This window comes from Bemisia tabaci, chromosome 10 (genome assembly GCF_918797505.1).
Source record: "Bemisia tabaci chromosome 10, PGI_BMITA_v3".
Classification (NCBI taxonomy): domain Eukaryota; kingdom Metazoa; phylum Arthropoda; class Insecta; order Hemiptera; family Aleyrodidae; genus Bemisia; species Bemisia tabaci.
Window position 1 is genome coordinate 33,413,885 of NC_092802.1, and position 13,348 is coordinate 33,427,232.

Here is a 13,348-nt window from a genome sequence, read left to right on the forward strand (position 1 = left end):
TTTACTGGTTAGTATATTCAATGGGCCTCTAGACAAGCATGAATTGAAGCACTATGCAGCATGTTTTCTCTTCATTATTTCTCAAGGAGAACAAATCACACATTTTGAAGTTCAGAAATCTACTCCTCAACAAGATAATTGTTTAGAAGCAACATTGGTTAGATAAAGAAATTCCAATGACATCATTTGTATAATCCAACGTAATTTAATTCGTTTTAAGAATACTTGTTAATATCTCGATCAGAAGTTGATTCTCAAACTTCTAATTTTGTGAATTGTTTTTTGTGTGAGATTTTAAAGAGAACTATGTCGTGTCTTTTTCCTGTTCAGACCTCGGCTAGTGGCCCATCAAGTGTTACTTTTATGTATGGGTCTTCGTTAGTTCCTGCAAGGTACTCTCTTGTTTCTCAATAGCTCCTTTATTTATTTTCGACTCTAAATAATGTAGAATTATGAAGGTAGGAAAAAGGTGAAAGGCTCTTATTTTCTTATAACCAACAAAGCAGGCACCCTTGCTTCCTCTGGACTCACTAAGAATCAATCCTTCGAAATCAATGTAATCATTTTAGAGAAGTCATCATTCATCAGCTCAAGTCTCCAGTTGTATCTTAATCAACTTTTGCAGTAATTTGGGGCATAAAGGAATTGTCTTTTCTTTACTTGCATAAAACTTGTGGTACTTGTTACCAGATTCGCACTAAATTTTTTTACGGCTTTTCTCTTAACCCGTCTGAATTGGATCAAGTTAACGGAAAGAAACGAACCCATTTTTATTCGAGGAAAAAAGTCTACAATTCAGAGCTCTCATAGTTCAGCTCTCTTCAGTTTTAGAATCTAAATTTTGATTGAATTCTGAGTTTTTACAAAGCATCTCTACTATGATGAATTTTTCATTAATTCATGGAAGCTGTTAAATCCATTTTTAGAAAAATATGGGTCGGTTCCTTTCTACTTAACTCAGTCTAAATGATCATTTAAATGTGTAATAATTTTTTTGGTGAATGATAAATAACTGAGCATTAAAATATTAATAATTTGAAAAAAAGAAGAAGAAAAAAACATATTAGCCATGCAGTAAATCTTTTTTGAGTGAGATAATGTCTGCAACCAATTTTTAAAAAAATGTCACAAAATGTTTTAATATTTGTGTTCTCTTTGCTTCTCGTTTATGAAAATCCAACAGAAATAATCTTGAAAGTATGAAAAACATTGAAATTTAATGGACCTCCTATTTAATGGAGGTCAATGTAGTAAGTCCTTCCTCTTTTGACTCCCTCAGATCAGGAAGGGACTTGAAAGAAAAAATATTTTTTGATGGATTTTGATGCGCTTAAAGTATAAAAATTTGACGCTAGTAATTTTTAATGCTCAGTTAATTATCTATGTCTAAAATACTGCTTAAATCTTTGGTTATGGTGATGTGGTGATGGTGTTGTTAATATTGTATGTACAGGTGCATAGTACAAGTAAAAAATTGCTCTACCAGCTTGATCATTTAGTTCAGATATGTAACCAAACATCCATGGACCAAGTTAACCGCAAGCATGTATGTATATTTCTTGCATGTTTATCTTAATATCTTAACTTTTTAATAATTTCAGGAGAGTTTTATATAAATTACAGAGGTCTCGAAGACCAAAGAAGTGCCTGAAGTTACCTTTGCACGAAGAAAAAAGTTCAAACGCTAACTTAAACATGTTGAACATGTTACAGATTGTTCAAGAACGCATTGTTCAAGATTAAAAAAGATGTTTTTTCCAAAGCATTTTCTTTTAAAATGTATATCAATAGCTAAAGTCGAAAAATGCATTTATCAAATTCTGACGTTGCAAGTCTCAGCTCCTATTTTATTTTTTAAAGGAAAACTAATCAGTAGTTTTCATTGAAATTTTCTATGAATTTCTTCACTCATTCTGAAAAACCACAAAAATTGCAAGGAAAAATTCTGATTAGTTTTCCTTCAAGAAAATGAAACAAAATTAGAGATTTTTGAACGTTGCAAGTGACATACACATCTAACCACCAATATCTCTTTTTTGCTTGAAAGCAATATTTAATGAAAGTCCAAGATACTTTATTTTATTTTCAATCCCAAAATCTGAAGTAGTCGGGAAAAAATAAATCAATAAATGCAAATGATGATTTCACTTTTCAGCAAAAGTCGACTCCAATCCCAATACTCTGGTGTCAAACTCTTTCACTGTTTAAAAAAGCTAATAGTTTTTTTCAACTAATTCAAAATATGCACTCATAAAGGAAGGTAAGAAAAGCGCTGAAAAAACTAAGGGATCTGATGTCAGCTAAATTCTGCGATTATTTGATATGGTATCATTTTCAACCTCCCAAATACAATGAGATTTTAAATTCCAACTTTCTATGTGCCAATTTTAAATGTAAAAGTGCTGGAAAAATAATTTTTTGGCATTCTTTCACTCATATTTGTTTGGACACTCGGCCCTTCTGCGGCTTTGGACATCGAGCTTTTTGTTCTAAAGTAGTCGACGTGGCGGAAAGAGGACCTTTTCTCAGCCACTACCATTTTTTCTCACTATTGCAAGTTAAAAGGCCGAAAAATTCACGTTTTAGCGTACCTTTATCAAAGTCAGCTTGTATTAAGTTTGATTTTAAAATCTCATTGTACATGGGAGGTCATGAAGAGCGTCATATTAAAAAATAACCAAATTTAGCCAACAACGAAACCCTTGAGTTTTCCTTGCTGAGTCCTTTAACGAGAAATTCAGACTAAGTTTTTAAATTCTTTCTCCTGTGACATCATTCCATATTATTAGATCTGAAGAAAGAAAAGATTAAACAGATGTCACATCAACCAGAATGCATAAATCATCAATTGGCCCATTTGGGTTAACATCTAAATTTATTTTGAATGATGCTTTGCTATGGTCTCGTCTTTTTTCCCCTAGCTCTTCTCCGCAATTGTTCATTACAACTAGCTCTGTAAAGTTGTAACAAGAGAGTGTAATACTAATATTTTCTTATTTTCTACTAAACAGGTGGACAGTGGACACTCGGACTCCTCCTCAAGTATCGGAAGCCGACACGCAAATCCGGCAGCAGATTACTCAGAAGGGGCTAAGCATGTGTTGAGTGTCATTCACGAAATTCTTGATCATCATCGCCGCTTGGAACACAAGTGGCATTCAAAGAAAATCAAACTACATCAAAGACTTGCCCTTCGATTGTTTCAAGAAGATGTCAAACAGGTCAGTCTCGTCTAGCTTTTGCATTTGATCTCCAATGCAACTGAGAATAAAACATTTTCAAGAATCATTTAGAAACTTTTTTAAAAAAAGTTTGTGAAAGTGGGACAAGAGACAATGAAAATGAGACATGTGTACCTATAAAAACAAAACTACTTGCACAGACCTTGCTAATCGTTCCAACAAACTTCACAAATTTTTACATGTTATCATGGTTACGCTTCGAGTTGCAAGACAACCATACAGTATTACCAATATTGTGTTTGATATTATCAAACAGCATTCGTAGGCGAAAAGGTATCGGATAAGTTTTAACTGCACGTTTTGGTATAGGTGAATTTCTAAGAAAAACTGTAGATTGCCATTCATGCCATATTTAAACTACCATGACTTGGCCCAAGGTAAGTAAAACGTAGGTATGCTCTTCCCGACCTTTTCGGCCAGAATTCGGCTTTTGGCTTCCGCTGCTAGAGCTGTGGCGTGAAGTTAGAATTTCAAAAATTTTGCAGTCTTGGCCAGAAACAAATATAAATTTCGCTGTTTGATAAAAACGAAAAAATACAATGCAAGCAAATTCTTTAAAAATGAACATTCATTTGCTATCAGTATTGTGGCTATTTTTTCATTTTTATCAACAGCAGACGGTCATATTTGTTTTTGGCCAAGAGTGTAAAGTTGTTGAAATTCGCATTTCGCGCCACTGTTCAACCGGCAGGAGCCGAAAGTCAAGTTCTGGCTGAATGAGCCGGGAAGAGCATACCTCTGTTTCACTTACCTTGAACTTGGCCAACTTCGATCTTGGAACAGAAATTTTGGGTTAACTTTGTTTCCTCTAGCAGAACAATTTTTTAAACATTTTGAATACATTTCATTACTAACATAGATTCCATCATTTCCAATATAGGTTAATAGAAAATCGACTTCCACATTCCTCTCAAGTGAACTGATTTTGTCCTCAATCACCAATAAATTCATTTAAGTAAAAACAGTTTCTCAATTCTTCGGAGTAAGGAATTCAGAATTAAAAATCTGATATTTCATTTCATATAGTCATGATTAGTTTTTCTAAAACTTACAAAATTGTTTGAATTTTTGTTCTAGGTCTTAGACTGGTTAGCAAATCACGGTGAAGTGTTCCTTAGGAAAAATACTGGTGTCGGCCGATCTCTTGCCAAAGCTCGCATGTACCAGAAGAGTCACCAACATTTTGAAAACGTTGTTCAGGTAAGAACTTTTTCCATCCTGTTATGCATGTCTTGTTGAAATTTTAGTGTGTAGAAACGCGTCAGCAATTTTGGGAAGACCATCATCGACTGCCACTTATTGGAGCCTATAATGTGACACATAGACTCAGAATGACAGCAACATATTTTTCCTCTTGTAAGGACCAGTTTTCTGTTTTTAAAATTTCTCAACACTATTTTTGATGACAGAATTACTAAAAAATTATGTAGGATATTCTAATAAGTTGTGTAAATCATAGTTTTTTTCTGTCAAGGGATCAACTATTTGCCCCCATTTTCGCTACTTTTGAAGTAAACCACAAACATGTAGAATACAGTAGTATAGTCTAAGAAATGCTGCAAGCAATGGTCCCAAATTGGCTATCAGACTGAGTCAAAATTAAGCAACTATAATACATGTTTCCCTACTTGTTCACATCAAAAATTTACATCTAATACACATTGAAAACCGTCATTATCAACTCATGAGTGATAATTTAGAGTCTGTAGTTTACATTTGAATTGATTTTATTGCATTTTACGCTGACAAAGCAATCGGAATCAATGTCTGTCAAATTGGTCATCTGTAACAAAATTATCTGTCAGCAATGAATCAGAGTTTGACCAATCAGACTAGCAAAATTCTGAGTGCGTCAAGCGTTTTTCAACATACACGCAGTTTAGCACATGCACAAGTGAAACATTTGATTCAATTCATCAAATATGTTGGTTCGTGAAATCTAGCAAATGTCACATTATCTGTGCAAAAAATCAGGAAATTTCACTTAAAATATTAGGAAAAATCAGGAAAATATCTGGAAAATCCAAATCAAATTTTACAAATAGTAGCTACCATGGAAAAAATCTAAGAAGGAATTTTGTCTATGTCAGGGAAGCCAAGGATTCCAAAATTTGGAGTCAGGGAAAGTCAAGTAATTGGGAAATGAGGAAATAATAGAAACCATGTCAAAACCAGGAAATAAGTCAGGAAGCAGACAGCAAAAATCAGGGAATTCGAAAATTTTAAAGTCCGAGAAAAGAAAAAAAAAATATCAGGAAAATTTGGAAACTGTTACGTACGCCGAAGGAAGAAAATACCAAGCCACACCATCTTGGAAAAAATCTAGAGGAAATTTTGTTCTAAGATCGGGAGGCCAGGAATTCACATTTTGAGTCAGGAGAAGTATGGAGTCCATTGAAAGTGAACATGATGGAATCGCGTCAAGCTAGGAAATAATCAGGAACAGCTATCGAAATCAGAAGTCAAAATTTCATCCGGAAGCAAAAAAATAAATGTGCGCTGTTAGAATGAGACAAGTATAGCAAAGAATAGGGTATGGACGATCCTATTGTTGAAATGTGTGCTTCTACAAGGAGAAATGTGATAACTGTCGGGTTCCTCGTAGATTGCCGTTATTAACAACTACCTGCCCTTTGCATTGAACACCAGCTACAAATAGGTTCCCTCTCCCCCCACAATGAATCTAATCAATTAGAGAAGTCGGACACAAAATTTACTCTAAAACTGCAATTTTTTATATTTATTTTGTCTTATTCTAAACTGATAGGGGTGCCTCTTGAGATCGAAAATTTGCACGAGACAAACCAATGAAACACTCTTGTGAACCAAAGTTTTGTATAAACGGACTTCAAAAGCGTTTTACAAGTCTCCAATTGTTACAGACCTCTCCTATCGACTAGATGCTCTGTGCGCCATCCAATTGAAAACTGAAGAAATCATGGAAATCCTGTAAACTTTCCTCGTTGAGCATGTCAACATCGCACAGCTTTCGCGTGGCTCCTAGCGGGAGTATCCACTCATCCCGGCATCCCGAAGCGACGTTGCCAAACCGCGGCGCCTCTCCCACAATTTCCCGTCAGGTCGCACGGGGAACCCATTATTTTTGTGCCCGAATCGGCAACGCCGCGGTCCGTGTTTTGAACCCGCGGCGGGCGCCTCGCGGAGCGGGTGAGCGGGTGTCAGTCTGCATCCGACGGTGATCCAGAGCGCGCGCTTCGCCGGTCCCGCGTGTTCAAGTACTTCGCGAGTGCACGCTTTTCGTGCCGCGGACAAGCGCCAGTAACTCGCGCGAGTGTTTTTATTCGCCGCGGTCTTCGCGAGCCGCTCCTTCGAGGTGTTTCGACGTCACGATTTGTGGTGGATTTGTGTACGGTTCGGATTTTTTTTAGTTGATCAAATACTCGTTACCTATAGGAAGAGGTGTACACTCCGGGTGGCTGAAAACAGGGAAAGTTGGGGAAGGTTGGCGGAAATATTAATATTACCTAGTAAAATGGTGGAATCGAAAATTTAATTTCAAAAACACATTTTTTCCCTTGTTCCCTGAAATTGGAAGAGCGCAAACACTGGAAAAAATAACACATTGGATCTAGATCAGACTCTTAAAAACATCGACAAGAAAAAATACTCTTGATTCAATCAGATTCAAGCTTAAATCAAGAACCAAGCCTCTTAATTTGAGCGGATTTCCTTTGATTTAAGCTTAAATCTGATTGAATCAAGAGTCCTTTTTCTTGTCAATGTTTTCAGAGTCTGGACTCTAGATTCATGTGTTTTTTTTTCCAGTGAAATACAAATTCTGGCCATTTCCTCCTCTCATAAACAAATTCTGTCAGATTCTCTGACAGTGGATTTGTGACTTAAATTTTTGAGGTGCACGGTACATGAAAATTTTCGACGTTTTTCACATCCTGAAAATCTGGGCACTTGGAGCCTAAATTCTTGGTACCGGCTGCCATAAGTTTTGGCAGTTTTCCGAATTTGCGGCCCTAGGCGCCGAGTTTTTTCGGAAGTGGATTGTCGGAGTAGTTTCCACCGTGTAGAGAAACTTGGAAGACGCCAAATTCTTCAAAAATGATCGCTGTAGGGAATTGAGTAACCAGTAAATTTCATGTCTTCATCTCAAACTGCGGTCGTCCTGGCATAGGGACCCTATCAACATGTAATTCACGAACTTTTTGCCAACAAGGTGATTTTGGCGGGATACTTCCTCTCAAATTTTATTCTGGGTGGAAAATGTTGCCCCCCTCCCCTCCTCGTACTTCTCAGCTCATAAAATAAACTGTTGTTTGTCCATTCCTGGGCAAATTTACCAACTTCTCAGAGTTATTTTTTTTCAATGAATGTTGAGATAAGAAGAGTGGGAAAAAAATGAAAATAAACAATTTAAACGTTATTTGAGTTGACTTAAAATGTATGACGAAATACGATGGAGGAGATGGGGGGAATCAAAGCCCTCTGTCCTGCTACAAAGTCAAAGTACCCTGTCGCCAACTCCTTTCCTTGTTTTGATGTGTGAAATGATTTTAGAAATTTTCCTCGTAGTGTGCAGTGTTGTTATTAAAGTGAAACGACGCTAAAAAGATTGATAACTCTTTTTAAACTTCGTGATTCTCGGGGAAGTGCTTTTTTATCCGTAGTTCAGTGCTATACTTTCGTGTCAATTTTGTACTCGCACTTTACTCAGCGACCTTAACAAGTGATCCAAGCTGTAAAACTAATCTAAAACGTGTAATTTTGGTACTGTTAAAGTGTTAAAACCTAATTACTGTTTCTCACTCCTCATTTAACGGATCAATTTTAGTGCTAGTTGATGTCAACTTTAAATCCATCATCATATTTCCGCGAATTTAATTAAATTTATTCGTATAAAAATCGATAGCTCCGATCTTTGAGCGAGAATTCGAAGTCTATAAAGTGTGGTGAGAAATTCTGTGCCAATTATTACATTTTTTGGATAACCTACCGTCCGGCCATTAGCCTAAATTCATCGGAATTTTGGATATTCTTTTATTGTATCGACACCGTGAATGTTGCTTTCTGGAATTACGGTTGCTTCGAGTATCCCCTCTCTATTCTCCAATTAGGTAAGAATTTGGTTTAACTCTCCTTCGATTCGAAAGTTCACCCAAATATTTTTACTCAATACTAGCACTCAATCATCAAAGAATGTGGGTTTTGTCGGAGGTCGTTGTTACGTCTTGAAATTTTCTCTGTCCTCTGTTACATAGCCGTTTTTTTCTCACATCTATTCGATGTTTTTTATGAAAAAGGCGTCAGATCTTGTTAGGATTCTTTCCTGTCGCGCGAATTCAGGATTTCATATTAAAATGAGATGAAATAATTCGAACGGAGATTCTTCGGAGGTCGCATAATTTTACGACATCTCTGGATCGCATCGCGCGACATCTCAATCCAGCGCTCCCGCGGTATGAATTGTCGTTTTGAAATCATCCGATTTCCATACCACGTGTTATTAGATGCACTGCAAAATACCACTAAATGCAACAGATTCGAGTTGTCCTATTATGAGCATCTCATGAGTTACGATAAATCAGGAATTCGTCATTTCAGAAACGAGGGAGCGTATCTAATCCAAGGTTGCAAAATTGATCCGAATGATCCACCATTTTACAAGAATTTTACTATGAGGTATCCGTTCAAAATTTTGCTGATTTCTGCCTGCGATCTTTCTCTAAAAGTCACTTTTTCCAAGAATTTCAATAATCTGCCCCCAGTAGAGTTCTTGTAAACGTTGAGGACTTTAGATCAGATTTAACCATTGAGAACCGCACAGTTACTTTGACTTTGTCAGAGCGATATCGTCCTACAGTGCCTTCGATATTTCGTGTATGCAATCCGAACAGTTGTCGAGCACGAATAGTTGCATCATAAGGTCCATATCAATTTAGGAAGGCGTCGAACCGGCCGCGTCTGACATGCAACAACGTAAAGGAAACCAAAGCGCCTTCCATATTTTGCGTATGCAATCAGGACAAGCGTAGAGCACGAATAGTGGTATCCTGAAATACATGGTAATTTGACACGGCGCTGGGCGGCGCCAACGCGTAATTTCGCACATAAGGGCAAGTGCGATTGAAACCATCCCGATTCTATCAGGATTTGAGGTCCATTAGGATTTAATCCCGATTTTATCAGGATTTGAGGAAAAATCTGTCGTAAAATCAGGAGTTGAGTAAAGTCGGCCGTCCGATCGGATTTTCTTTATAGAGATATTTTTGTGAAAATACATTCGCCTAATTTTTCTCCGCAAAAAGATCAGGATTTGGTCACAGGATTTGGAAAAAATATGAAATCAGGATTTAGCAGTCAAAAATCAGGATTTCACCAGGATTTCCTTAAAGGAAAAAAAAATAGACATCCTGTTCTGCAATTTTTCTTAGCACGGCAAAGATGCACCTTCCATTACGCGGGCCAATGAACATACTGAGCTGCCCGCGTGCTGTCAGTCACGGTGACAGAACCTCATGATGAGTTTCCGTTGTCAACGTCAACACCGCGCGCTGCTGCACTGGTGGCACCAACGCAGCGGTTGCATCCAAGCGGCCTCCTCACTCAACTCCTCCGTCAGGGGATCAACGCTCTCTTTTTCCAGGCAGGGGGTCTGCCCGAGAGAAAACCCTCCACTTAAAGTGAAGGAACGCCCCCCCCCCCCCCCAATCATTTGAGGAGGCCTAGATAAAAAACGAGAAAAATGAATCGAATGGAGCTGTTGCATGTATGAGGAATTTGCAATTTGACTGTTGATTCTTAAGTAAAAGCTCGCGAGAAACACGATGGTGCCACTGGCTTTCTCTGAAATCAACTCCCAAGCTCAGAAAAAGCTCTCAAGTTGAGGCCAAAATGGAGGGGGTATCCCACGCTATCCTGAGAGTCCACCTCTACATCAAGACAAACTCTCCATGCAAAGATAGGGAGCAAAAACATTAGCAGGGTTGCCGTGTTTTCAGTTTTGGAGTCCCCAAATAAAGTGGCAGCCCTGTCAATATATTTGCTCCCCAACTTTGCATGGAGAGTTTGTCTTGATGTAGAGGTGGACTCTCGGGATAGCGTGGGATATCCCCTTCATTTTGGCCTCAACTTGAGAGCTTTTTTTGAGCTTGGGAGATGATTTCAGAGAAAACCAGTGGCACCATCGTGTTTCTCGCGAGCTTTTACATAAAAATCAGTACTCTAATCGCAAATTCCTCAGACATGCAACATCTCCATTGCTGAAAACTGTATTTCTTTTCTTCTTCTTCTTCTCTTATTAATTTTTACTCAATGATATGCTATAAAAAGTAGCAAAGAGAGAAGCTCCCGTTGCCAATATATACGAGAGAAGGACAATTTATTTACTTAGGTTTCGTGTTAGGGGACATGTAAGGTCACTCCCTCCCTCCAAGGTTTTGGTGAAATAGCGCTACTGGTAAGGGAGTCTCCAAAACTGAATTATATTCATCGAGAAGGGAAACATCTTAAAAATACTAAGTTCTAGATTATGTTATTGAAACTGTGACTTGTGGGTTATGTTTATTTAGAAGGGACTATTAACTTTTAAAAATACTGAGGTTTAGCCTCCGTTGTTAAAACTGTGACTTGTGAGTGTTCGGACTCGCGCGTTTTTCGCACGAAAACTGTTAAAATTAATTTAATATTAGCAGAAAAAAAGACGTAAGTCCAAATATCCATGGGCCATGATGTACTTCACAAACAAAAAAAGCCAGAACTGAGTTTTCGGACTACCGCCCTTCTCAGGCAGTGGCGAGGTATGAATAATCGATTATTATCGATATTTCTACATTTAAAGCTATGGTATAGAATCGATTATTAAGGTGTTCGTTGCGAACACCCTGTGTATCCATCCTTTTCCATGAATTTAAATGGCAGATTAATCGATGCATCGCAATGCACGCCACGTTACTGTTCTCAGGCGTAGGCGGATCCAGCAATTTGGCAACACCGGATTTCCTCCATTTAATTTTAAATAATCGATTCTTTTCGGAGCACCTCGCCTCTCCGGGAATCGATACATTTCCATAGGTTTAAATGGAGAAAACACAATGTTGCCAAGGACACACGATTTGAGTAGAGGGCAATGAAAATTTGGCTACATTAGAATACGAGGTTCTCTCTCAACTTGGCAGATAGTTTACCAAATCGTGAATACTTCTCTTATGAAGACCCCATTAAATGAATTGAGTCCTAAAATATGGGAACCGAGAGGGTTCCAGGAATCATCGTGAAAAGGTAAACTGGGTCACGCGCTGGGTTTGACTTTTACTCGCTGCGGTCCACATAAACTCCAAATTAGACGGAAAATCGCGGGAATTGAAGCTTTCCGCGTTCGAGTTTTAATTACAGCAAGACACGGACTCGCCCGCCCGCGAGACCTCCGCGACACAGACCATTAATCAGCGATCAATTAGCAGATGCAGACAAAATTGCAGCCTCCGCACAGTGGATAGAGTCAATTTGACAGCTCGGACATGAAATTTTTGACTAAAACTGCAAATTTTGATGTTAATTTTGTCATATTTTAAATTTCAAGTAGTGCCATTGGCAGAAAATTTACTGAGGAAACCAATGGAACCACTTTTACAGGGTGTCTACAAGTCCGGAAATAGTCCTGATTTTTTAAGGGCGGTCCGGAAGTAATGAAAAAGTGCGGAAATTCCGTCAGAAGGTCCGGAATTTTTCATTTTTGTCGCAATTTGAGAGAGAAATTAAATTTTTTTAAATTTTTCGAATTTCGGCAAATGGAGGTATTGGAAAAGTACTGAATTTTTCCGTCGAGGAGGTACTGAATTTCTCGGGAATGTACCGAAAAAGTACTGTAAAAGTCCTGATTTTTGGCCAGCCTGCTTTAGAAGACACCCTGTTTTAGAACCTCAAAGTTTTGTATAAACGGAGTTATCAGCGTTTAAAGTTTCAACATTTTGTCCGACCTCTCCGATTGACTCGATCCACTGTGCTCCGCCGCGAATGAAACTCCGTCTCCACGAAATTCGGGCTTTGAAGTTTCTCGTACTTTCAACGTAATGGACCTGGATGATGCAGGGATCACAGCATCATGGAACGTGGTCCCTGCGACGAAAATCAAGGGATTTGGCGCCGGCTAAATTCCTGGAGTCGTATTCACAGCCGTTCCTTAAACAGCTCCTTTTTCAGAGAATACAGCATACGGTTTACATCAGTGGCGTGGCGTGTTTTGCGATATATCGATTGATCCGCCGTTTAAACCTACGGAAACGCATCGATAAGCAGGGCGTTCGCAACGAACACCTTAATAATCAAAATTTTACCATAGCTTCAAATGGGGAAATATCGATAATCGATTATTCACACCTCGCCTCTGTTGGAGATGAATTTCATACATAAGGTAACCTTTAACATAAAGGTACATTTTTTTCGCAGTTTCACCCAAATTTCCTAAAAATTTCAAGGAAAAATATTAATAAGTATCCTCAAAAATAAACATTTTGACGAAGAAAATTTGGCAGCTCACGAACATTCATAAGGCGTTTTTGCCCCATCTTTCCACGTGCACCTAGTTCCTTTTAGCATAAATACGTCCAATTGGACTGCATTTTGCAATTTGGAACTATAAATTCTGGCTCATGTGAAAAAACACTTATTTGCGTAGGAAAACTAATGGCACATACGTTGTTTTAAACCGGACCAGAATTTATAGTTCCAAATTGCAAAATGCAGTCCAATTAGTGGTTTCATATCGCAAAACGAGGTCCAAGTAACAGCACCGGAGGCGGCAACCCTGCTTGGAGTGCAATTGCACTTACGAGCGCCGCGCCGAAGCTGAGCTTGCGCGATGACTGACCGTAAAAGCTGCCCGCTGTCCTGTCTCGGGCCGCGGATTATGAATGGGGCGTGAAGGCGTAGCGCGGAGCCGGCCGACACTTCACCGCTCGTAAAACCTTCAATCACCGTGGGAGAGCTAATCGCCGCGGCAGCGGTGAGCTATCGACTCGCTCAATTGGCAAATGAAGTGCCGTCGACACGTGAGCTAACGGGCCGTTGACCACTCGTCACTCTGTGTTGTTTAGCTTTGATGCGGGCACCGCTTTCTATCGTGAAGGGATTTCTAC

At 38.6% G+C, this 13,348-nt stretch overlaps 1 protein-coding gene across 3 annotated transcripts in view; it reads left to right on the forward strand.

Moving 5' to 3' along the window:
• The window catches only part of trio (trio Rho guanine nucleotide exchange factor), a 441,213-nt gene that overhangs the window by 118,953 nt on the left and 308,912 nt on the right, over positions 1-13,348 (forward strand). For 2 of the 3 annotated variants that reach the window (XM_019052145.2, XM_072304973.1), the window contains exons 12-13: positions 3,012-3,221; positions 4,320-4,442. In XM_019052145.2, coding sequence (XP_018907690.2) covers positions 3,012-3,221; positions 4,320-4,442 — 333 coding nt within the window. Of the gene's footprint in view, positions 1-1,453; positions 1,547-3,011; positions 3,222-4,319; positions 4,443-13,348 lie in introns of all 3 variants that reach the window. The other variant, XM_019052154.2, reaches the window with a different exon arrangement.